Source organism: Petromyzon marinus, chromosome 19, assembly GCF_048934315.1.
Source record: "Petromyzon marinus isolate PM22_M1 ecotype Great Lakes invasive population chromosome 19, UKy_Petmar_22M1.pri1.0, whole genome shotgun sequence".
NCBI lineage: Eukaryota > Metazoa > Chordata > Hyperoartia > Petromyzontiformes > Petromyzontidae > Petromyzon > Petromyzon marinus.
The window spans coordinates 8627671-8654006 of NC_133685.1; the positions used below are offsets into that span (position 1 = coordinate 8627671).

The 26336-nt window shown below is 50.0% G+C and overlaps 1 protein-coding gene across 3 annotated transcripts in view; it reads left to right on the forward strand.

The window, feature by feature from the left end:
- Positions 1-26336, forward strand: part of LOC116943873 (uncharacterized) — a 146328-nt gene that overhangs the window by 93724 nt on the left and 26268 nt on the right. For all 3 annotated transcript variants that reach the window (XM_076068133.1, XM_032957155.2, XM_076068134.1), the window contains exons 9-10: positions 15473-15606; positions 16254-16435. In XM_076068133.1, coding sequence (XP_075924248.1) covers positions 15473-15606; positions 16254-16435 — 316 coding nt within the window. The remainder of the gene's footprint in view (positions 1-15472; positions 15607-16253; positions 16436-26336) is intronic.

The following is a 26336-nucleotide window of genomic DNA, read 5'->3' on the forward strand; positions in this document are numbered from 1 at the left end:
TTGCCAAATGTATTTTCCAAACGCTTCGCACACCGTACGCATTGACACACGCCCTGCATCAACTCTGTCCAGAACCTTGGATTTGTCTCGCAGACTAAGGGATTTATACTTCAGCCCCTTTCTATTCTTGATGTAGGTGTAGACGACACTTCTGAGAGGGTTGGCTTGCACAGAGTGCATAAGCAAGGTAAAGTCCAAAGGGACAGGTCTGGACTGATGCTCACCACGCGCGCCACCACCAGACCGAGTCGGTGTTTTGGTCGTGGCGCGTGACGTCACTCCACGTGCCTGCCGAAATTGGACCTTTCCGTATGGCAGTTCGGCTCGTGGCGAATTACCAACGCACCGTATACATGTGCCGAAAGCGCTGCCGTGCCGAGTGATCCCCAATCACGAATGATCAAATCCCGAAATAACGAGGTTTTACTGTACGTTATCATTATTGATAAGCGCGAGAGCATTCATTGCGGAGTTACAGCGGCACTTTTAAAAGCCCCCGCCCCCCCGCCCCCCCCGCCTTAATCGTGCCCAGGCGAGTGTTGTGGAACCACTCCGATACGTTCCCTCCAGCCCCCGCGGCACCGAGTCACACCGTGGCTGCTGCTGTCAGCACTCCGAGCTGACTTTGGCCTTTCAAGTCCAAACAGGTGCGGATGGCGGGGGCCGGGGGCGGAGATTGGTGTGGGGGGGGCGGAGATAGGTGTGGGGGGGCGTGGAGATAGGTGTGGGGGGGGGCAGAGATAGGTGTGTGGGGGGGGTGGAGATAGGTGTGGGGGGGGGCGGAGATAGGTGTGGGGGGGCGTGGAGATAGGTGTGTGGGGGGGGTGGAGATAGGTGTGGGGGGGGCGGAGATAGGTGTGGGGGGGGGTGCGGAGATAGGTGTGGGGGGGGGTGCGGAGATAGGTGTGGGGGGGGGGGCGGAGATAGGTGTGGGGGGGTGCGGAGATAGGTGTGGGGGGGGGCGGAGATAGGTGTGTGGGGGGGGGCGGAGATAGGTGTGGGGGGGTGTTGCCGTGCAAGCGCTACACGCGCAATGACAAAATCGCCGACATGGACTGTCGGGGCAAGTGCTGCTAGCGAGCAGCCGGGAAAGGGCGGCGTGGCGCACAGAGAAATTGTTCACTTGGTCCGAACCGCACCCGGGTTGTGGGGGGGGGGGGAGCCGCCTTTTGTCCTCCCCATTGCTGTTGAGTTTGTGTGCTACGGGTTCTCGCTTCGGGCTAAGTAAACCTGGAGGAGGCCCAGGCCCAGTTCGGATGATCGCCACCGATGTTAACCGTGGCCGGGAATTTAATTGAAGTGGCGTAGCTTAGGTAGCGTGCTAGCCACCAAAGATCTCCCGTATAGCCTCAACAGACTGTTGGGGCAAGTTTTTGCTAGCGAGCACCTAATGAAGCCACCCACCCCCTCGGCACACGAGGGTGTGGGTGGCTAGCACCACGCTCGGCCGCCTTTGTCTTCCTGGTGCCAATATTTACACATTGCACCAACTATTCATTTGAGGCTGACTTGACCTAAGGAAGGCCCAGAGTTGGTTCGGTTCATCATCACTGGTGTTGGCCGTGAACGGGAATTGAACTCGGCTCCACTGGGTTCGTAGCTCGGCGTGCTTGCCGCTACACGCACACCCCAGGGCACACACAGACCCGCACGCTGGCACGCACACGGAGGGCATGGCTGCCGTGCGTGCCATAAAGATGACTCGCCGCCCAAGCACTGTGCACAACTTAGTTTATGGCCGAGGAGCTGAGCGAGCCTCGTCTGCTTCTGGGAGACATTAGAGCGGTGGCTGGTGGCGCGGCGCTTGCCTCGGGAATAATCGGGAACGGGTGTGGGACTTAAAAGCTTTCTAGCGGTGGGAGTTGGAGGATGAGGGCGAGGGGATTGGCTATGGATGGGTGGTGGGGGCCCGTATGCGTGTATTTATGTTGAACTTGTTTCGCACCGTACGTGGGGCGGGGCGGGGGCGGGGGAAGGACAACAAACTAAAGACAACAAGCAGTTCTAAATAAGAGTTTTCAATCTAGTTTATTTAAAAGTGCATAGCTCTGGGGGCGTCCTAATATCGGAAGAAGGAGCATTCCAGACGGCCAGCAGAAGTGCATCTGAAAGCGCACACGGTTCGCAAACTCCGCTATGATGATGCTGGATGTAATTAGCAGCGAAACGTCGTACTCAAGTTGTAAATGTTGCGGAATTACTCGCCACTCCCCGGTGGGCTGAAGCAGTAAACTAATTGGCGCGTTTTATTAACGTGACAAACCTTACTGGCTGTGTCGGGCGTTGGAGGGTTACGACGCATTTTATACTTACGCGATCGAACCCAAGAAATGAATAATATTGGTCCCGGAGGCCTCGGCGTTAATCCAAATATACGGCAGCAAGGCGTCGGGGTCAGAATCGAACCCACGACCTCCTGTATACCAGGTGAGGTAGCTAACATCTCCTAGCCACCGCGGTGCCTACCTGTGTAGCCGCGTGGCAGCCCGTGCGGGGCTACGCACGGGGCACGTGCGACGGAGGAAGGGGTGGGCCCTCTTGCAATCGGTGGCTTAACAGTCACAGCCACTGCCACCGTCTCCCAGCCCATGCCGATTCCCACACACCCGGACGGGTTCCTGCCGTTGCTCGGCCCGCCTGCCGTTGATGCGTGACATGAGGTGCGGCGTGACTCGCGTTCGTAAGTGTGTGCGGGTTCAAAGTCTGCGTGATGTGACGGGGGGGCCTCGGAGTGATATTTGCTTTTCGCAGGTGCCTCGTGATTAGTTCACCCAGCCTTGCTTTATGGCCGCATCGCTCGCTTTGGTTTATGAGGCAATATCCTGACGATGAGTCTCGGCTAAGTCGAAGCTGGTCTCCGAGCATTACAACAACGAGTGTTTTCATAACACGAATTGGATATAACGCGATGAATGTATTAGGGAACACGTCTTTTTTTAAAAATATATTTATATAACGCGGATGCGAATTGGATATAACGCGATCGAGCGAACGGGACTACATCGTGCGAGTAGGAATAAGCGGTCGTGCGGCTGCCTCGGCGTAGCGTCATTGCACAAGGCAGTGAGTGGGATGCTGCTGGATGCTTCGAGATGCTACCCACGCGCCTCGGTCTTTGTTCGGCCTGCGTTACGCATCTGACGTTTTTTTTTTTAATCACGGACTCTTGCTTTACCCTGCGTTGTGTATTATTGATGATCGGCGCCACCTTTCCGTAACAACGGCGGCGTTCTTCGTGAACGCGACTTGGCTACGGCAGCACCAACGCAACGCGTCTCGTTTTGTGGCCCGCCGTCAATCCATCACGAGCTTGGAAGGCAATTTTCCCGAAATGTTCGTACGACCCGTAACTTCGCCGGGTCGGTGAAAGCCTTCTCGGGCCTTGTTTAGACATCGGCGCGCCCTCTACGCGCCGACGTGTTAACGCGCGAGGCTCGTAGTGAAATTGAGCCTCGGCGATCGCTGCTTCTGTTCATTGGTGAACTGGCAAACGCGTACGGTGGGTCGCACGATGCGACGACAGGCGCGTTGTGCGTTCAATTTTACGGGAGGCGAGGAGCCATTTGTTTTCTTGAAGAAGTGAATTTCGAGAAGATTCACGAGTTATTGCGTCTGTCTGCGTGAATCTTTTAACGAGATCGATTTTGGCCGGGGGGGGGGGGGGTGGCGGTTAATAAGCAACCAAACTTTATCGTTCCGTATCGATGACTGAACTCGGGGGAGGTCACGGAGCTGCTGGCAGGTGACTTACAGAGGGCTGAGTGTGAGTCATTCAACGTGTGGGTGAGCGCTGTGTGCATAGGAGCCAGCCTCCTGTGTTTTGTCAGCATTGTCCAGGATAACATTACTGCACCGTGTGTATGCAGACAACGACACTAGGCATCCCATTGGCACGGTTGGCTACGTACGGCGTGAAGGAAGTTCGCCATACGGTATGTTGAACGTTTTTCACGCCGCACGTAGCCAGCCGTGCTAATCGGAGGTGCGGATAACATTAGCGCCTCCGATTAGCACGGCGCGAAAGAAGTTCAACGTACTGTACATACCTACACACAGACGGCTTGGCAACGATAATACCACATTCAAACTCACTGAAAGCTCACTGTGCTGCCATGACCTGAAACTGCCCGTGAATAAAATCACTCGGAATGTGCCAAGTCTAGGACGCTAAGCAGGGTTGTGCTTGGATAGTGATTGAATGGGCGACGTTCACGCACAACAGGTTGTTCTAGGCTGTGGACAACATTGTGGGTAACCAAGGGCAGTACAGAAACATCAATTGTGCTACAGTACAGTAAAACCTCGTTATTTCGGTATTTGTTCATTCGTAATTGGGGATAATTCGGCACGGCAGCGCTTTCGGCATATATATACGGTGTGATAGCAATTCGCCATGAGCCGAATTGCCGTGCCGAACGGTCCAATTCCGGCATGCACGTGGAGCAACGCCACGCGCCACGGCCAAAACACCGACTCGGTCTGGTGGCAGGGCACGTGGTGAGCGTCAGTGCAGACCTGTCCCCTTGGACTTTACCTTGCTTATGCACTCTGTGCAAGCCAACTCTCTCATAAATGTCGTCTGCACCTACATCAAGAAGTAATAGAAAGGGACTGAAGTATAAGTCCCATAGCCTGCGAGACAAATCCAAAGTTTTGGATAGAGTTGATGCAGGGCGTGTTTCAATGCGTACGGTGAGCGAAGCGTTTGGAAAACAAATTTTTGATTTTTTTTTTTATATTGGGGCAAGGAGGCACTGGCGGAGTACCATTGTACATAATGCGGAATATTGGATAATTCGGCAAGGCCAGAGCCACATATGTGTCGGAATTAACAAGGGTTTACTGTACTACTTTTCCTCCCGCGCCTTTACAAACCCGCACTAACCAGCGTGGTGAAGTATGGTCAAACAACCTCCACATTTCGCACGGCATGGGGAGGCCCCTCATCCTCCTGTGCACATATCTAAAACTGTGATGCAATAAAAAAATTGGCAAATAATTTACAGCCTGATAAACTCGCAAATAAGTAATTTTCACAGTAAAAATGTGATCCCACTTGCGCTAACACTTATCCTGGATGATTCTGTGAGTATGTTAAAAATGGGCGCAGATGGCCTGTGCCTCTCCAGCACTCGGCTAAGATATCCACAGTCCCTGCTGAAGTTTCATGTTCTCCCAGATAAACCGGTAACCGCCTTGACAATCGATCAGCGGATCTGAACTTCTGGAACCGGAAATAGTTTTCTGCAGAAATGTAGTTGTACGTAAGTATGTCAAACTTCTTTCGCACCCTACGTAGCCAATTGGAGGTGCGGGGGGGGGGAAGGACAACAAACGAAATACAAAAATCAGTTATAAATAAAAGTGTTTTTTTTATCTAGATAGTTGGAAGGAGGTGGGCGTACCCACATTTTACTACACCAACACGTGACCTGCTGATCGAATTAACTGCGGTGCACCCATTTATACTGCCGGGTGGACAGAGGCATGGGTGATGGTGGGGGTGGGGAGATGGGAACGATGCAATGTGGTGACCTCTGGATGGGAAGTCCTGTGTGTGAACCATCACACCTTCGTGGCAGCAACCTGCCTTCGTTTCTCAGTTAAAAGGGTAACAATGTCACATTGTTTTTCATAGTCCGTTGCTTTTCGGGTTAGATGAGCGTGTCGGTGTAATGTAATGTCATTATTATTTTTTTACCTTATAACCCTCCACCATCCGGACTGAGCCAATCGAAGAAAGTTGCCGCTTGGGCAAATATGCCAATTGATTTGGTTTTTCAACCCAGCTGAAGGAGGGATATCTACAGGACCTTTTTATTGGCCAGACTTATTGTGTGAAAAAATCCCAATAGATTTTAGCCTTTCTGGCAATAAAACAGGCGTTAAGATGTTCAAACATCCAAATAGAACGCCTGTGTTTTTCTCAGAAAGGGTAAAACCTATTTTTGTGTAAATTATTTTGATTGATCCAACCACGGGGGCGGGGCGAGAGGTGTGTACAACTTCTGCGACAGGTGAGTGGTGCATTGTGGGATAGGCGGCTGGGACAGACAACCAACACAGATGGTGTGGTATGTGCGTCAGATCCCTTTTCTTCGGGGAAGAGGGAAGGGGGGGGGGAGGTGGGAATTGGTCACATTGCATTTTCAGTCAAGTAAACTCAAGGTCTCTGGAGTGGTATTCACGAGGGGTCCCAGATCTGGGTGAACTTCCCTATTGCTCAGTTTCAGACTCGGGTGTTCTAAAGCTGTTGGGGTGAATAAGGAGTTATGGTGAACGGTGAATGAGGGGCCTCCACGATTCTTCCAGGAGCTTAGGATGGTCTTTTTAACCGAAATGGTAAAACCGATATTTATTTTTCATACTGGAAATGGGATGTTGAAACGCAAGCATAAATTTGACATTTGCCCAGGATGTGACAATTTCATTTGATTGGCTCTTGTTGGCTGCTGGAGGGTTATATCTATATGTATTATTACGCCTACACGTCAATCTAACCCAAAAGAAACAAACTACGAATCGTAGTATCGGTAGTGTGGAAGCTTACGTGTTAATTTAATGTCACATTTATTGCTCTCGACCAGTGGTACTCAACCTTTACTGCAGCCCTTGCACCCCTTAGGTTCTCAATCGTAAAAAAAAAAAGTTTAATGTTAATAAATACAAAGTGTTTGATGAAACAAAATAATTACACTCACGTGCCCGTGTTTGATTTGTGTTTCGTTGATTTACCTTTTAAAAACATCTGGCAATGTCTCGCACCACCAGGGGATGCGTGCACCCCAGGTTAATAAGAACCACCGCCTCTAGACTTTTCTGTGTGCGGCAAACTGTTAACCAGGTTTTTACGTGGACGTTTTAAATGTACAGTCTGTTCTCCTATAACGTGTGTTTTCATAACGCGATTGAGTGAACGGAACTATGTCGCTCGACCTGATGACGACCCCTTGTGTTGTGATCGAAACGTCGTAGTTTTTTTGTTATAATTTTTTTAAACCTATCTACTTGACTTTACCGAAAGACCCAAACAATATGAATAAGCGGTCGTACGGCTGCCTCGGCGTAGCATTGCATAAGGGATTGGAATGCTGCTGGATGCTTCTAGATGCTCCCCATGCATCCCAGTCTTTGTTAGGCCTGCGTACGCATCTCACGTGTTATCGCGGACTGTGGTTTACCCCGTGTTATATATTATTATCACTCGATTTTTCAATAATGCGGTGTTCTTTAGGAACACGCAACCCTCGTTATAGGAGAATGGGCTGTAGTTATGTTAATGGGACACTGGTGTGCGTTACACAACGGTGAGGGTTGTTTTAATTTATTCATGAGGTTCCGAGCTGACACAAATGAGTCTCAAATTCCTTTCTGCCTGCAGTTTTTTTTGGCTGTGATCATTAATTAGTGAGAATAGGTTTTCCCCTTGTTTCTGGCAACAATACAGGTGTTAAGATGTCAAAACACCAAACTGAATCATGTCTGCATTAACCACAAAACTTGTGGTCAGAATGCAAACAAAAAACATACTCTGATAATATATGATGCATTGTCCTTGAAACTGATTGGTCCACACCAGACAGCTTTCTTTTGAGCCTAGTCTCAAAACGGTGTTAGACCAGAGGACGCCAAAAGGCGTACGTTATTTAATTCGTATCGGTGTGCGAGCAGTTGTTGTACATTAATTAAATTGAATTAAATGTGTTCAGTTGTGTTTTTGAATGAGTATAAATACTGCATTATTTTTAAAACCATATGATCACTTAAAAAAAATGTTGCAGCAACCGTTTGTTTGTCTGTATTGCACAGAGAGTTGCGAATTCCTTTGACTGGAACGGTGGCGAAGTGGCTAGCACACTACGCTGTGAACACGGCGACCTGAGTTCGGTTCCCGCCAACGGCTAGTGATGCCCGAGCTGGTCGTGAGCTCTTCGCGAAGTTAAAACACCCACCATACCATGACGACATGCGGAAAGGAGGCCCTCATCCAGCAGTTGATTGTCAAAGGGCTGAACATTTTATCTAGACTCCTGATTTTTGGCTGACGTGCTAATTTCTATATATATAAAAAAAAATTACCGCAATTATTTTGTTCACTCAGGTGATATCCACTTATTTTTCTTCACTAGGGCTTATGGCACTCAGCGGTGTGTCTTGGCGGAACAAAAACAAATTTCGGGAACTCACTCAAACTGATTGTCTATAAACGTAGAGCTCCTGTTGAGAGTCATCTGGTAAAGTGGACTAAGCGGGAGAATTGCTGTCGTGCGTAAGGGGGCGGAATGAGACAATAAAACAATCAAAGTTCCATTGTCCCGGTGTTTACACACAAAGCCAGCTCTGTGTTATCTTATAAGGCAATCGTAGTAACGATAACTCGATAACTCTTTGCCACCCTTTGTCAATCCACGACTGGATAAAAGGGTCACGTGGCTTGTCATCACGCCCGTTATACAGGTAGTCGCCGACTTACGATGGACTACCTTTATATTCGTGTGGGTCGGTTGGTAAAAGCGGTGGGTGCAGGACTCAGGGCCGGTACCGCTCGCCACTGATGTTATCAATTGCCCGGAATCGAACACGGGTTATGAGTTCTCACACAAGCAGTAGTGCGCGCACCGCTGTGCCCCACCCCTTACCCACCGCTAACCCACAGCCATAGCCCTCAATCCCTGCACATTTAGAATCAACACGCATTTAGAGTATTTTTACTTCTATACATTTTCCACGTGATAAGCCACTTCGTTGAGCTATCATTTGTGGCCAGGTTGCTTCTGAAAATAATTGTGGTCTCACATTTTTCCGGGATCGCTCTTAACGTGCAAGGGGGTCGGCAACCCCGCGTCTCCGGAGCCGAGCGTGGCTCTTTGCGGACTGCTGCTTCGTGACCGTTATTCATCAAGGACCACACCACCGGTGGTCTCGGACACATTCACGTGCATTGGCGGCTCCTGAAAGATTCAGAGGGGTTTTTTTTTACCGAATATTAAAAACAAAAATCGCCGATCTTGTTGTTTTGTTTACTGACCTCTACCCATAATTTATAAAGACCCCTGACAGAACCGATAGTCTCTCTCATACAATTTTTTGCGTGTTAACTTTGAAAAAGCAAAATCCCAATCGCACCGTGTGCCCACTGTACTAGTGTGCCCGTGCAGTGGAATGCTTATAAACCAGTCAAAGAGGCCAAGTCTACAATAAAGACATGCTCGCTGCCCGGAGGCGTGCGTGAGACCTATGCTCGCGATGAGTCAAAGTGGCCCTGTTAGTAACAGAGTCGGCGGCATCACTAGAGCCACGCCGTTATCATCAGCGCGGGTCGACGCGGCAATCATTCAGGTGCGGGTGGGCGGGGGGGAGACCCAATATTTTAATTTAGAAATTTGCGGAATGCTAAATGTTGCGATAAAAACGTGGAAATGTAAATGAAGACATTTCCATAAAAAATTAATATAAAAACCGCGTTTTTAAATTAGTGTTGTTTTTTTCTTCTTTGGTTCTTTCGGGAAAAGTCACGTAGAATGAGAATAAAATAATAAATTGATAAAATAAAATAACACACTAACACTGTTGTTCAGAATATATCTCATGGCGGTTGTCAAGAGGGCTCCCTGCCCCATGCTCGTTACGCTTCTGCCGAGTCTTTGTTTTGGAACGTTTCGGGCAGCGATGGTGAAGCGGTTCACAACGCCACTAAGTGGCGGTGGCATCACCACGGCGCCTGTGCCAGGCCATGTGCACATTGAGGCCACGTGAAGGTGACAGGGCAGACCAAGGTGCCACATGGGTCGACTGTGCCACCTTGCTGTGTTTAACCTCCCGGCGCTCCGCTCGTTGTGAGCGTCGCTCCTCGCTATTACACACTCAATACGCACTACTCTCTATTACACGCTCACTACTCTACTACACACTCACTACTGTATGTATGTATGTACGTGTGTATGTTGCACTTCTTTTGTACCGTACATAAGCCGACCTTGCTAATCGAAGGTGCGGGGCAAGGACAACGAACTAAACACAAGAAACTGTTCTAAAGGAATTAGTTTGTCAATCTACATGATGATTTAAAGTGAATAGTTCCGGGTGGCTTCCTAACATCGGAAGGAAGAGCGTTCCAGACGGCCGCAGAAGCGCACCTGAAAGCGCGATGCAGTGAAATTGTCTTTGTATAATGGCGACAGGTAATTGTTTTGTTCAGTCCAACATGTCTATGGCACATGGACATATCAGCGGACTGCTGCTGTATGCTACGGAGAGCGAATGAATGATATATGTTCTGTTTTCTTATTTGACTGCACCAGGTTGTTAAGTTACTGCACTGTTCTCATTTTGTTACCTCAGGAGTTTAGATTACAACAGCTCTTGTCACGTCATTTTGGTAATCCTAGACATTTCACTTCTTGGCCTCGAACAACATGAACATTAAACCAGCTAAACTAACGATGCCATTTGTATTTATTTGTCGTGTCCGCAGACCCGTTTAACTGTGCCCCCTTGCAATGTTGAACTATAACAGTGTGTCAACAGTGGGCACATTTGGCTTGGCTAAAGTTTACCCTCGGCCTAAGCAAAAAAGGCTGAATCCAGTACAGTACGTCACGTATCCAGCTCGCTGGGGGGGGGGGCTGAAGTACAGTGTAGGCGGACATGTGAACACTTTTCAGAACATAGATGGACTCGTCCTTCTAAACAAACTGCCAAATCGCTGCCCGTGGTGCTAACGTTTTTTTTTTCAAATAAATAATAAAAACACCGCTTATAAATAAATGAAAACCGCCACTTCTTTCAAATATTTCTTGCCGTTGGTTTTTCACACCTGATGATGACCGTTTGTGTTATGGTCGAAACGTCGTGAGAATTTTTATTGTTTTATATATATTTTATTGTTTCCCTTCAACGTGACTTTACCGAAAGAGCTACGAATATGAATACTTATAAATACAATTATACTAATGGATTACTCGACAGAAATGCAATGCAAACGTCTCTAAACGTGCGGAGATGTTCTGCTTGTACTTGGGAAGTGAGCACATTTGACACGAGGTTAAAACATACGACTGCGTGACAATCTGTCAATGTTTTCGAACCCTCTCTAGTAATTGCCAGTTCGGCAGACAAATTGGTCGAGGTGGATCTATGACGGTTGGACGTGCGGCGTTGTGCTGTAGTGTTTTGGCTGCCTTTTTTGTCGAGTCGGCTAACTTCGTCTGGGTATGCAAGATTTGATTGTACCTCTGGGCCCACAGCACAGCATAATGCCGTAGGTTCTAGATTTAAAGCTTTCGTGACTGCAAGGATCCATACTCTTTGGTTCTATCCGGTAAAGTCACGTAAAAAACAACAAAAAATAAAAAAAAATCTCACTCCAGCGCTGTCCTCTAGACAGTCTGCTCCCTTCACCTGATGAAGGCCACTTGCGTTGTGGCCGAAACGTCGTGAATTTTTTTTTATTTTTTTATTTTTTGTTGTTTTTTACGTGACTTTACCGAATAGAACCAAAGAGTAATGCCGTAGGTATCTCCACAAATATTCTCTGCGAATATATTTTGTTATTCTCTCCACCGAGCCGCTCATGAATTATTTGGTGGCGTGTATTCATATCGTTTTGCGTCTAATTAGGACCCATATCGAACAGCGAGGGTCTTTGCCGGTAAAAAAGTTCTTGCTCAATTATTCAATGAATGCGCATTAACTTTTGTCAATTATTACAGCTTTAACAGAACTGTTTTGTTGCTGGCAGCCTGACGTCTTGGGCTTTAGTGGGCCCTGTGCTCGGCAGGAAAATGTGTTTAAAGAGTAAAATCAAAATGCTGCCACCGCTGCCTCTGATAAAGCACAGGGGTCACACGTCTGAAAGGTTACCACCACTTATTAGAATCAGCTACGAAGCTTTTTTTCACCCGATATCTTGGCCTCCCGACTGTGTGCTGACACCGATTACCGAGACGCTAACAGACGTGTTATCACCTCCACAGTCGTGCATGCGCACGATTGTTGGAGATGCCGATGAAAATCTCTTCCTCAGAATCTGCTATAATCCAGGTGAATGTGTTTTAAGCAAACCTGAGTGGAATACGTTGAACGTTGTATTTTTTTTTACCAAAACGGCAGTGAAGATTTAGGGTTGGATTCACTTGTTGAAACGGCCAATACGGAATCCACCTCGGTGGGGTGGATGATAAATTGGGCATGAGTGCCCGATTTACCAAAGTCGGTGTTGTGCAATTTGCAGTATTGTCCAGAGAGCTCTGTCAAATAAATGGCGTATCTCGGTGACTAAAAGGAATGCTGCTGCAAAATCTCAGCCAGTTTGTTATGGAAAGTGTTCAACCGAAACCCAGAGACAGAGAGAGAGAGTTACAGAAAGAATCGAAACGGTAGTGCGTTTTTTTTTTGTATTCCTACATGTTATTCCGTACTCGTAATTCATTCCACCTTGACCTGATAACACGAAGCCTTGCCTCACATCGGCTTGAGTCAGACGTTCGGAACGCCTGGGATTATTTGCACAAAACATCAAAATGGGCCGTGTGCGTCTGATACAAGCGAGCCACGGTGGTGAGATGTTGACTACCTCGCCAGGTATACAGGAGGTCGTGGGTTCGATCTCGACCCTGACGCTTATATATTTGGAGTTTGCACGTATTCCCCGTGGTCACGTGGATTTTTTTCTCCGGTTTTTCTCTCCACATTTAGAATCCACGTGCTTTTAGAGTGTTTGGCCCGCGAAATATTTCCACGTGATAAGCCACTTCGGTGAGCTATCATTTATTGCCAGGTCGCTTCTGAAAAAGGGCTTTGTAACTCAGTGGGCCTTATCGGGTAAAATAAAATGTTTTTTAGTTTAGAGCCACGCTCTGATTGTGAAGTTGAGGCAAACGTAATAATTATATAAGTTGTACCATCGTGAATGAGGGAGGCTTGGGTGGTGGGTGGGTGGGGATAATTTAACGGCTGTGGACGATGCAGTGGAGGCAGGATGGAACATGCCACCCTGCGGTCCGAACGCCACTCCCTTGGATGCCTTCTCGCTCACGCGCATGTGCGGGACGCAACGCCCAACTCGCTCGCCCACGCAGACTCACACAAACACTCCCGCGTGATGACACAACAACTCGCATGCTTAACACTCCACACAGAAATGCCCACCCACTCGCACAATGCTTTACTCAAGCGCATGTGCACAAGCTCACGAGCAACGACAACAACAACTGCCGTTCGCCACTAGGTGGCGGTGACATCACCACGACGTGTGTATCAGGCCAGGTGCACCTTGAGGCCACGTGACAGTGTCGAAGGTTCACTAGCAAGAAGTCACGGGATAGACTTATGGGTTGAATGACTGAAATGACTGGCTGATGCACCAGCTGTGCCCCCTACTGGGCCAACTCGCTGTGTTTTAGCCGCCCAGCGCGCTTCTCTCGTTGTTGTGAGTGTCGCTCCTCTGCCCTCCGCCATTTTTGGAGGGCGACTGCCTCCAACTGCCCAGTAGCTTCCTTCACGATCCTCCTCCACAGAGGGCGATCTTGATACCAGTGATTTCAGTCATTGGAAAGTACACTCAGCTCCATATCCTCCTGTATTGCATCGGCCCATATCTTCAGCCCATGCCGCACCCGTTTAGCCCCCTCTATCCGGCAAAACAAAAGCTGCTTGGGTATGCGGTGGCTGGGCATGCGAGCTACATGATGCAACCTCGCTTTCTGGAGGAGCTCACTGATGGGACTGTCCAGATTTTTCAAGGATCTATGAGCTCACACAATTCAGTCTGAGTAAACCTAGGATGGATTGTAGGCAAGCCAGCCTGAACGTTTCAAAGCGGCGCATATGTTTATTTTAGAGGGATCCATGTTGCGGAAGCATAGAGAAGAGAGGGCATAACCGTGGCCAAGAAGACCGGGAGCTTCATATGGAGTGATAGGCCACGTAGCTTCCACATAACGTTGCACAGCTGATGAAAACATAATGCTGCCCGACTGATTCAGAGTGATACCTTTGCTGTCAAACCGGAGCTAGCCATAAGCACACTACTCAGGTATGAAACTTCTCAACTCTCTCCACAACTGCCCCATTACTCATGGGAATTAAGAGGGTGGGGCATGTGATGACATCAAATACCCAGGGAGGGCCATTGTATATTTGTGGGGCTGATGGTAAGGCCCTCTTTTTGGGAGTGGTAGGCGTACGTTCAACAGTAGAGTCTCCAACTCGTCAGAGTGAGGAGCATTTATCAGATTATCAGCATACATAATTTGGTAGGACCATAAGGGAACCATGCCTTGACTGCACCCGGGCATCTATCAGCCTCCCATTGTATCTGTACTAAATAGAACTTTATTTGGTACAGCCATGGATAGCTTCTCAAACTATATGGTCAAAAAATATGTCGGAGCCAGAGGGGCACCCCTGTCGTATCCCAAGGTAAACATAAATGGCTTTGACTCCCAGCCACGCAACTTTTACCTAGGCCTGCCCAACATCATGAAGGTCCCCTCAATGATTCTGAGCAGGGGGTCAGGGACCCCCAAAAGCACGAAGAACAACCCAAAGTCCAGCCCTGTTGATGGTATCATAGTCCTTGACCAGGTCAGTTAAGTAGAGATGTAGGTCCTGTTGAAACCGTACATCACTGCTGTGGCACACAAAGACAACGATCCCCTGTTATAGCCTTAACATACTTTTTGAGGCAAGTGCTATTAGTAACACCCATGAAGTCCAGTATAGCACACGAGGGGGTGGCCAGCACAACGCCCGGCCACCTTTATCTTCCTAGTGGCGAAGTTTACACACGCGTTTGAGTGTGAATGTGGACATCTGTGTTTGCGTGTGTGTGTGCGTGTGTCATGGGAGTGGTAGTGTAGTGGTTAGCACACTGCGGTACGAAACTGGCGACCTAAGTTCGATTCTCGCGCACGGCCACCAAGACCAGTGACAATTATCTGAAGAGCTCTTGGGCCTCCCCTAAGTCGACTTAGCGTCAAATGAGTACCTGGTGCAGTGTATGAGCATCGCTACTGGGGAGACAAAGGCGGTCGGGCGTGATGCTGGCCACCCACCCCCTCATGTACTGTTCTAGCCTTCATAGGTTCTCGTTAACAGCACTTGCCCCAACAGTCTGTTAAGGCTTTACGGGGGATCTTTGTCCTTTGTGCATGCGTCTGTACGTGGAAGTGGGCGCCTGTGCTCAAGGCTAGTGGTAGGCGCACGTTTGAAATGTTCAGTGCCGTAACGTGTTTGTAGTTGCCGATCTGAACCACAGGCGCACGACCGCAATAACAATGCTGTGCTGGATGTGTGAGTGAGCGAGCGAGCCGGCTTGTGTGAGTGAGCGAGCGAGCTTGTTCACGAGCCCACACATTCATAGGTAATTCACTTGCGCTCCCGCGTCTGGTTCTGTGTATTAATGCAGTTACTTGCTCGCTGCTGCTGCTGCCGCTGCGTTATCTTCGCTGGGTTTGCTTCGGTTCCCCAGCGTTTGGCGGCAGAACATCCAGGGCCATGCGTGGCAGAGACAAGTCCGGGCAGGAGGCCCGCGCCACGGCATCGAGGCTGCACGGAGGCATCGCCCAGCTGCGCGCCGAGCTCCAGGAGATCCGCCGCTTGCAGGTGACACTCGCGGCACCGGAGACACTGGAAACACCGGTGATATTTGTGACAATAGCTAGAAAATGGAAATCTTAAAGCTCACCTCTTCTCCATTGCCCATCATCTTCCTCTTCTCTCCACCCCGCCCCTCCACTTCTTCCCATCCCTCCCTTACCCTCTCCTAAGCCCCAATGCCCACCCTCATCGCTTGTAAGCCTCCTGCCATCTCAACAATATCTTTGCGAAACCGTTTTTGATTTGTTATTCACCTTCATCAAAGGTATTAAATATGATGACGCATGTGCCACTAACAATTACAGCAGCAGTTGAGCACGTCAACTTTCACAATCAATATTATTCGTAATAAAATTTTGCCAAAATCGCCCGATGATGCTGGATGCAATTGCCAGCGAAACGGTCACAGTACTCAAATTGTCAATGTGAATTTACTCTCCAACGCACCAGTGTGTTGGAGTATTAACTAACTGCCACGTTTTGGTTACGTGACAAACCTTACCAATTGGCTGTGTTGGGTGGTGGTGGGATAACGACACATTTATATTTACGTGGTCTAACCTAAAAAAACAACCGTTCAGTATGAATAGCAGAAGCAGCAGCATGACGGTGTGGCGCCCTCTCTCTGTGTCTCCCTCGGTCCGGCGATGCAGCTGAGCCAGCGGGCGGCGTGGCAGGCCACGGTGGCGTCCGTGAGGCAGGAGATCGCGGGCCGCCTGGCGGGCGAGGCGGCGCGGGCCGCACGGGACGAGCCCGCGCGCAGGCTGCGCGCGCAGGCCGAGGAGGAGCGGCAGGCGTACGTGGAGAGACAGCGTGCGGCACAGCACCGCCTCAGGTAGGGCCGGCCCAGGGGAATCCCCCGGGGGGGGTGGTGGGGGGATCAATATCGGGACCCCCCCCCCCCCACCCCGGACACCCAGCTTGTGGGGCATTACCCACAGCGTGGGATACCCGCGCTGCTTGGGGCGAGGAATGCAGATGCGTGTTGCCTAGCAAGGACCTCATCGGTGAGCCGTCTGTCCCAGATGCACTGGCTTCAATCTCCCAAGGCGCCAGTGGGGGTTCAGTTGAACCGCTTCCGATATGACGAGGGACAAGGGGTGTGCGTGCGTGTGTATGTGTGTGTGCCGCTTCCAGTGTGATGAGGGGCAGAGGGTGCGTGTGTGTTTATGTGCATGCGTGTGTGTGTGCCGCGTCTGGTTTGACGAGGGGCAGGGGCTGCGTGTGTGTGTGTGCTGCTTCCAAAGCAGCCAAAGCAGCTTTGGGTACGCAGTCCAGACCTCCCCAGAGACCCTGGCTGACAGAGGAGGTGTTTAGGATGGTTGAGAAAAAGCGACAGGCCCACTCTAATCGTCTACAGCATCCCACGTCAGAGAATTAGGAGGCTTACTGCAGCCTTTGCTCGGAGGTTTCGTAGAGTCGTGAGGCGCTGCAAGGATGGGTGGTGGTCGCGGGTTGCTGAGGAGATGGAGTCTGCCTCAATGGCCCGCGATCCCAAATCCCTATTTAACTCCATCAAAAAAGTAACCTGCAGCGCCACACCTATTACCATAATTAGGAGAAAGAACGGTGATCCAATCTCCGACCCCCAGGAACAGGTTTGCAGATTTGCTGAGCATTTCTGTGAGGTCCTGGGGGAGGGGGAATCCCTCAGCCTGGAAAACATCATGGGACAAAGTGGGGATGACCCTGCTGAGGCTGCGGTGCCTCAAATATTGGAGGAGGAAGTCACCCCCTGTGAGTGGTTGGCTGAAGTGCCATCCGTTGAGGAAATACTGAAGCGATCCAGAGTCTGAGACCAGGAAAGGCACCGGGCAGAGATGTTCTCCCAAGCGAAATGCTGAGGGATTGTGGCGTTTGTGCGCAGACTGCCCTACATGACATCATAACAACAATCTCGGCCACTGGACGGGTTCCGCAGGATTGGAAGGATGCCCTGGTGGTCCCCTCTTTAAGAAGGGGGACCGCACAGACTTAACAACTACAGGGGCATCTCACTCCTCAGTGTGCCGGGAAAGGTCCTGGCAAGGATTATTCAATATCACCTTGCTAGGGACGCTGAGGAGAGGCTTGCGGAGCCCCAATGCGGTTTCAGCAAAGGATGGTCCTGCACAGATGCCATATTTTCTGTCCGTCTGCTACAGCAGAGGTGTAGGGAATTCCAACAAAACCTACATCTCTGCTTCATTGACCTGGTCAAGGCCTATGATACCATCAGTAGGCCTGGGCTCTGGGTTGTTCTTCGTGCTTTCGGAGTCCCTGAACCTCTGCTCATGCTCATTAAGGACCTTCATAATGGTGAGCAGGCCCGGGTTAAGCTACGTGGCCGGGAGTCGGAGCCATTCCCTGAACATCTTGGGGTGTGACAGGGATGTCCTCTGGCTCCAACATTATTTAACATCTTTTTCGAGCACATAGTTCGTGAAGCCTTCAGTAGCTGTACCGGAGGAATTTCCATCTGGTACACATACAATGGGAGGCTGATCGATGCCCGGGTGCAGTCAAGGGCTGGCTCCCTATTGGTCAACCACATTATGTATGCCGACGACCTGGTAATTGTGGCTCACTCAGAGGAGGAGTTGGAGGCGCTGCTGCTGACACTGGAGTGTGCCACTAAGAGGTGGGGCCTTACCATCAGCCCCACCAAAACGAAGCACCTGCCTGGGTATTATGTACTATCGATCACTTCACCCCCACAACTCCTAATTGGTGATGGGGCAGTTGTGGAGAGAGAGGAGAGTTTCCCATACTTGGATAGTGTGCTCATGACCGGCTCCGGTTTAACAGCAGAGGTCTCACTCCGAATCAGTCGAGCGGCAATATCTTTTCATCGGTTGCGTAACGCTGTGTGGAAGCTCCCTGGTCTGTCACTTCGCACGAAGCTTCGGGTCTTCTCGGCCACAGTCATTCCCGCCGTTCTCTACGCTTGCGAAACGTGGACCCCCTAATGGAACATCTTCGCCGTTTAGAAACATTTAGGCTGGCCTGCCTATGATCAATCCTGGGTTTAACCAGGCGGAATTGTGTGAGGAGCTCACAAATCCTCGAAAAATCTGGACAAAGTCCCATCGGTGAGCACCTCCGGCAGGCAAGGCTGCGTTGGCTGGGCCATGTAGCCCGCATGCCCAATCACCGCATGCTCAAACAGATTTTGTTAGGCCGGATCGAGGGGGCTAAACGGGCGCGGCACCGGCTAAGAGAAGAGATGGAGTGACGTGGTACAGGAGGATGTGGAGCTGAGTGGACTTGCCGATGACTGTTACCAGCGGTGTCAAGATCGGCCTCTGTGGAGGAGGCTCGTGAAGGACACTACTGGGCAGTTGGAGGGCGGAGGAGCGACGCTCACAACAACGAGCGGAGCGCCGGGTGGCTAAAGCACAGCAAGTTGGCACAGTAGTGGACACAGGTGGTGCATCAGCCCGTCATCTCAGTCAATCGATCCGTGGAACCTGGGTCTGCCCCGTGACCTCCTGCTAGCGAGCGTTCGACACTTCACGTGGCCTCAAGGTGCACATGACCTGGCACAAGCGTCGTGGTGACATCACCGCCACTTAGTGGCGAATGGCGGTTGTTGTTGTTGTGCCGCTTCCGGCACAACAACAACATTCACACACACGTGTGAATGCGGGGGAGCAGCTAGACTGCGGCACGCAATCGTCTCGGGCTGTGAAGTCCGTCAGAGATTGGCCTGGTGGACATGTTGCCCTGCACTTGCTGCTGGAGGAGGAGGTTGCCATCGCATATGGGCACTGTGGCTACGTGGGCTGACGTCCACTCACAATATAACATCGACGTATATAGGTGTATTTACTTAATTATCAATTTTGTATTGTTTATCTGGTGCTCCAACTATGTAAAAGCGGTCGCTAAATAAGCCAAGGTCGGTCGGGGAGTCTGCGGTCGACATTAAAACACCAAAGACAAAGATCCACCCCCCCCGTATGGCCTGTAACAGACTGTTGGGGCAAGCGCTGTTAGTGGGTAGAACCTATGAAGAAGGCCAACACAGCTCATGAGGTGGGTGGGTGGCCAACACCACATCCACCCGCCTTTGTCTCTCCAGCGGTGATGTTGACAAATCGTCACCAGCTACTCATTTGAGGCGTTGGCCGTGAGCGGGAATCGAACTCTGGTTGCCGGGTTCATAGCGCAGCGCGCTGACCGCGACACCACCGATCGACAAACAACCGCCAACCACCACCTCGCTACCAGCATTTGCTACCCGCCGCCAGGTCCCGCATTCGCTGCACAGTAGAGACACGCGGCCACCTCGGGGATCTGCCCTCACGATATCACCCCACCCCCCGTTCTCGCGGTTCTCGTGGAGACCACTCCACGGGGGCGATGAGATGTTATCTCCCTCGCCTGGTATGCAGGAGGTTGCGGGTTCGATCCCAACCCTGATGTTGCCTCTCTATCTGAGTTTGCATGTTCTCCCCGCGGTGGTCGTGTGGGCTTTTCAACGGGTCCTCCGGTTTTCCCCTCCACATTTAGGAACGTGGGTTTAGATTGCTTGGCTGCTACTATAAAAATCCCACGTGAGATGATGATTATCGGCCGCTTCGATGAGCTATCGTCTGTGGACAGGTCACCGCTAAAATTCGCTAACAGCTCGGTGGGCTTTACTCGGTGAATAAAGTAGTTTAGTTTTACGTTTAAGAATGTCCCACTAACCTGCCCTACCCCCCCCCCCCCATTCTGCAAACGTCTCTCACAATTGGCACATTTGGTTACTTACGATCCGAAATAAGTTCTACATTGGAGCGCTGTCTTTCCGACAGCAGGTAATAGGCTGCTTGTGTTGTGGCCGAAATGCCGCGAGAATTGTATTTTATTATGTTTTATTTTTATTATTTTACTATTTCCCTTCTACGTGACTTTACCGAAAGAACCAAGAAGAAGTTCTACATGCATACAAGCGCAACAGTTTTTCCGAGTCACATCCACAGCACTCAGCTGCCACATTCTCTTCCAGACAGCTGCATTGCTTACCCGGTCTTGCCATGAAAATCCTCGGCATCTGCCTCGGGCACCTGTGCTTAACTGCCAATAACTTATTTTCAATCTGCATAGATTCCCTCCTCTTGGCCATTTCTTGTCACTGCCAATAAACTACTGTACTTGGTCTTGGCTTTAGGCTTGGGTATTACTGGTGCACATGCATGCATCCAATCCACTGCTGGATGAGAAACCTCCTAATACCATGCGGGTGGTGGAGGCTACGTGACCATACTTCACCACGCTCGCTCAGCGCGGGGCTGGTGAAGGCGGGACGCATAGACGTACAGTGAAACGAGGGATTTTGCTTCACCACGTAGCCTGTCAGCAGCCCCCTGTAGCACCTGTTATGCACGATGGTCACCCATGCAGGGCCCAAGGTTGCTTGGCTACCGAGATCTAAAGAAAGCGGGCACATTCCTGATTAGTGGGTCATAGGCGATGCATATATTTATGCTATGTTGTGATGGGTTTTTTTAAATAAAGCATTTAACCCCGCTTAAGTTCTTCTTCCCTCGCCTTTCGCTTCCCACTCGGTGGGGCAGCAGCGAGCCCAATGTCCCCCTCCTCTAAACTCAGGGGCACAGCGTTCGGGAATTCTGTCCGCGGAGTTTCTGTACCCCCCACACACGTCGCGGTTTGTGCTCTGTACCGGGCTCCAACCGAAATCTCATCGTAAGAAAAACATACAGCGTCCGCATGCTCAGCAGTAAGGTTTAACTACGTCAATTGGTTCAGAGATTCGATCTTTTAATTAAAACAGGAGAGAGAGCTATTTTTTGCCATCCACGTGTTACGCGCTGGGAACGAAATTGTGAGCGCTCGTCGGTGGTGCGCGTTGATACAGCGGTGGGATCGAATGACGAAAAACGGTGCTCGCGTTACCCCCATCGAGTTGCAAAGGATTGCCATCCAATTACAGTGACATCATTGGATTAGGGAATCCGTAATGAGCGCGACAGCCCGATTTTGGCAAGTGTCGTCTCTCCGTGCAGCTGTTTTATATGGCCACACTTTGTTCTCGTCATGATCGGCGAAGCTGCCGGTGTATTTGGGTGCCGCGGTGGCCAGGAGATGTTGACTACCTCACCTGGTATACAGGAGGTCGTGGGTTCGATCCCGACCCTGACGCCTGCTGCTGTATATTTGGAATTTGCATGTCTCTCTCATACTGTGTTGGCATGGATTTTTCTCCGAATTCTCCGGTTTTTTCCCTCCACGTTTAGAATCAACATGCATTTAGACTATTTCGCTGCTGTAAATTTCCTCGTGATACGCCACTTTGTTAAGCTATCATTATTTATTGCCAGGTCGCTTCGGAAAATGAGCTACATGGCTCAATGGGCCTTACCAGTTGAAACAAAAATAGTTTTAGTATTTAACGATAGTTATTCATCGTGGAGCTCTTGGGCAATAACTCTTTGATGAATTTTCCCTTTTTTTTTCTATCTATCGGAAAAGTCCCCAACAGCAATACAAAGATGACACTCGAATTTAATTCGCGTCGGATCATCTCTGCAAGAGGCACCGTGCCCTGTCCCTGCAGACGCACAGACAGAGCTGATGCCTTGACGCTTTCAACATCAGTTGGAAAAACATTTTAAATGAGGCAAAAACTTTTAAAGAAACGTGTTGTATAATCGTGACAGTCAATTGGAGGATGGGGAATTGTTACATGCCTACTCGGTCACTGAGCAGTCACTGGCCCCCAGACAAAAGGAGTGTGGATCACATAGCTTCTCTGCATGCTCAATTGAGCATTGGGCAGTGCACATCTCCCATCGGCAGCAAATTCCACGTGCCAATTACCGAGCGTGGTCTTTCCATTGGCCAGCCGCTGTTGACTCGTCCCACCTCAGCACTCGCATCGTCCGGGATGGACGACGGGCCGAGCTGATGCCGTCACCGCGATTTGGACTCTCTCGCTGGTGAGATTCATCCGGCGGCTCCCGCCCTAAACTCATCATGTACAATTTTGAACACCCGGTTCACGATGGTGGAGCTGCCCCAATGCTGGTGACCAATTCCCATAATAATATTTATTTATCTTTAGCCGGAAGTGCCTGCCACAGAAAATAGGTGTAGTTGGGCCAGTCGCCCATTTGCCGTACTGTCTGCCATAGCTACCAGGCGTGTAATGATACATCGATTCATCTATTCAATTTGATTGTTTAATTGTCCTCTTAGCCGACTGATACACGCGTCGGCTTGTGATGCGGGGATCCATTGTTCGTGATACTTGATAATTATTGGGAATAATGTGCAATTGTTATATTCAGGCTAATGGAGTGAGCGAAACTCTACACGCCCCTGCCGTCATAAACAGCAAATATAATACCAGTAAAATATAAAATTGACTCAAATTTAGGGTCTCCACAACTTTTTCACTGCAGACCATACTCCACTATATTTCTCAGACAGCTTAGGTCTACCAGAGCTGTACAGTTCACTGGAATAAAGTTCAACAAAAATACCAGCACCAGATCTCTACAATACCAGCACAAATGAATTTCCTGCCACCCGAACACCGATGCCAATTCCCAGACTGCTGGCATCCCTAACCCTTCACCATTTCCTTACGTCGCTGGTGGGAGTGGCAGCTTACATGACTATGAGCACCCAAAAGCACATCCTGTGGGAGTCGCAAAACAAAGACAAAGATGCCCCATATAGCCTTAATAGACTTTTGGGGAAAGTGCTGTTAGCGAGCACCTGTCAAGGCCGGCACGGTGCACGAGGGGGTGAGTGGCCAGCACCACGCTCGGCCCCCTTTGTCTCCTGAATGATGATGATGTTTACACACCGCAACAGATACTCATTTGAGGCTGAGTAAACCTAGGGGAAGCCCAGGAACGGCTCAAACAATAGTCACACTAAACAACAGCAGCCGCCATTCTCCACCAAGTGGCGGTGAAAATCACCACGGCGCTTGTGCCAGGCTAGGTGCACTTTGAAGCCACTTCAGACGCACACTCGTGAAATGTGGCCAATCTACTGACTTAACCTGCAAAGCAATGGGTCACACCCAGCCGTTTAAAACAAAATCATGGCACTCTACATTATAAGGGTACACTCATTATACACAAATTGCTTGCCACAAATGAACCACAATACCTTGCTGCTGATCTTGTCGGAGCATAAACCATCACGTGAACTCCGGTCATCATCGCAGCAGCGGCTTTTTTTGGCTCGCCATCTAACAAAGATGGTCAACGCATCGCACGACGCTTTCAGATGCGCTTCTGCGGCCGTCTGGAACGCTCTTCCTTCCGATATTAGGAAGCCACTGGGAGCTGGTATACACTTTTAAATCAAGATTGAAAATTAATTTCTCTAGTATATTGTCCCCCCCCCGCACCTCCGATTAGCACGGTTGGCTATGTACGGTGCGAAACAAGTTCAACATACATACACACACACACAAATATGGGCCCCCCCCCAACCCCATCCATTGCCAATCCCCTCCTCCTCCCACCGCTAGAAAGCTTTTAAGTCCCACACCCGTTCCCGATTATTCCAGAGTTCCCGATAATTCCGAAGTTCAGCATACACCAATACCCGCCGTTCGCCACTAAGTGACGTTGACGTCACCATGGTGCCTGTGCCAGGCTAGGTGCACTTTGAGGCCACATTAATTATTGAAGGCTCGCTGACAGGAGGAGGTCTCGGCACAGACCCAGCAGGCGCCATGGGTTGGCTGACTGAGATGACTGGTAGATGCACCAGCTGTACCCCCCTACTGTGCCAACCTGCTGCATTTTATATAAAAGATCCCCCATATAGCCTTAACAGACTGTAGGGGCAAGTGCTGTTAGCGAGCACCTATGAAGGCCAGAACGGTACACGAGGGGGTGGGTGGCCAGCACCACGCCTGACCGCCTTTGTCTCCCCAGTACAATGTTTACACACCACACCAGGTACTCATTTGAGGCTGATTCGACCTAGGGGAGGCCCGGGACTGGTTCAGATAATCGTCACTGGTGTTGGCCATGAGTGGGAATCAAACCCGGGTCGCCAGGTTCATAGCGCAGTGTGCTAACTGCTACACTATCGCTCCCCACTGCATTTTATATGCACACATACACACATACATACACTCGCACATACATACACATACATACACATACATACACATACACACATACATACATACACATACATACGTACCCATTTTCAATGTTCACGTGTTACATTGGCTGGCTTCAGTGGCGGCCGGCGTTGGCACCGAGCACAGGGTGGCGACGAGAGGACTCCTCCTTGGGCTGCTCTCGATCCTTTAGTTGAAGTGGCACGGCCGACTAACGAGCCCACGGAATTCGATTGTGTGGGAGAAGCCCCCCCCCCCCCTTTTGCCGGTATATCAAGAAGATGATAAAATAGGCTTTACCCTTTCCGGCAAGAAAACATGAGGTGCTAAGATGTTCAAACGCCCAAACGTTGCCATGTTTTGCCACAAGCATGTGAACCTTATGGCGGGACCCCGGGGTCCCGAATAAACGGAAGTCAAAAGCGTAATTCATTTATTTATTTTTGGCGACTCCGTCCCCACCGCGCACATAAACGCCGTGACCCGCCTGGCGCGGATCATCCTGTTGTCGTGTCGTCGTCCAAGCGCAGTGGCGAGGACGAATGTGCAGAAGAGCTGAACAAGCGAATGAACCCCGTGCTCGGGTATGGGCAGGATCATAAGTCTTATCCAAAGCTGCTCAAACTGCCAACACGACTGGAGTCCTTTATTTGTCATAACGGTTTGCTTAATAATACAGTGAAACTGCTCTCTTATTTTCGTTATTATTTGTGACCTACCAATGTCTGCAGCCAGGATCAATCGATGACAATCCTATTACCTGCAGATATTTAGCAGATGAGATGCGTTGCACCGTTAATTCCTCCTGTTTGATAATACTTCTCTCGTCCGTATGCATCTGTGCAGATAGGTTTTGTTTTGCGGTTAAGCCATAGTCCCCACATACCGCTCGTATCAATGCGGATAAGAGGAGCGGCGACCCACTACTCTGTAGAGTAACATTGGTATAAACGCGTGTTACAACATGAACAGCCCATGGAAAACACGTACTATTTTACGTACTGTTTACAAAGTGCGTTCACAAATCAACACTGAGAAACACGATGATTGACCGAGGGGTGTAAATTATTTTTTCGATAGTGTATTTAAATAGAGGTACTGCAAGTAAGTAGTTTTCAGTTTTAAAGGCATAGTTTAACAAGACAACACTTCCCACCATCCTTCAAACCCATTGGTCAAAAAGAGCAAAGTTTTTGTTTACATTATAATCTCATGTTTATGCGATAGCCCCGGGGGCTTATGGGAGCCGGGGCTCCCATCATGAGGTTCATGTGTTGGTTAATGCAGACGTGTAACGCCTCGTCATAAGTGTCTATTTGGTGTTTGAACATCTTGCCGGAAATGGGGTGAAGCCTATTCTTTCTTTCATGATAGGTCAACTCGTCGGCGCTGCAGTGGCGGAACGACGCGTTATTGGTTTGCGGGTCAGGCCACCGGATGATTCTGACCAACTCTCTTGTCGGTATGAGCCCTCCGCCACCCGAAGCAGCCGAACAAAATTATCGTCGCAGCTCGCCCGTCGGGCCGCAGAAACGACGCTCGCACAAACAGACGCAGACTAATCGCAGTGCCGCTCTCAACCCCCCCTCCCCCCTTGCCCCCTCTGCCGCCCCCACCTCCCGCACCCCTCCACCTCCCCCCCCCCCCTACA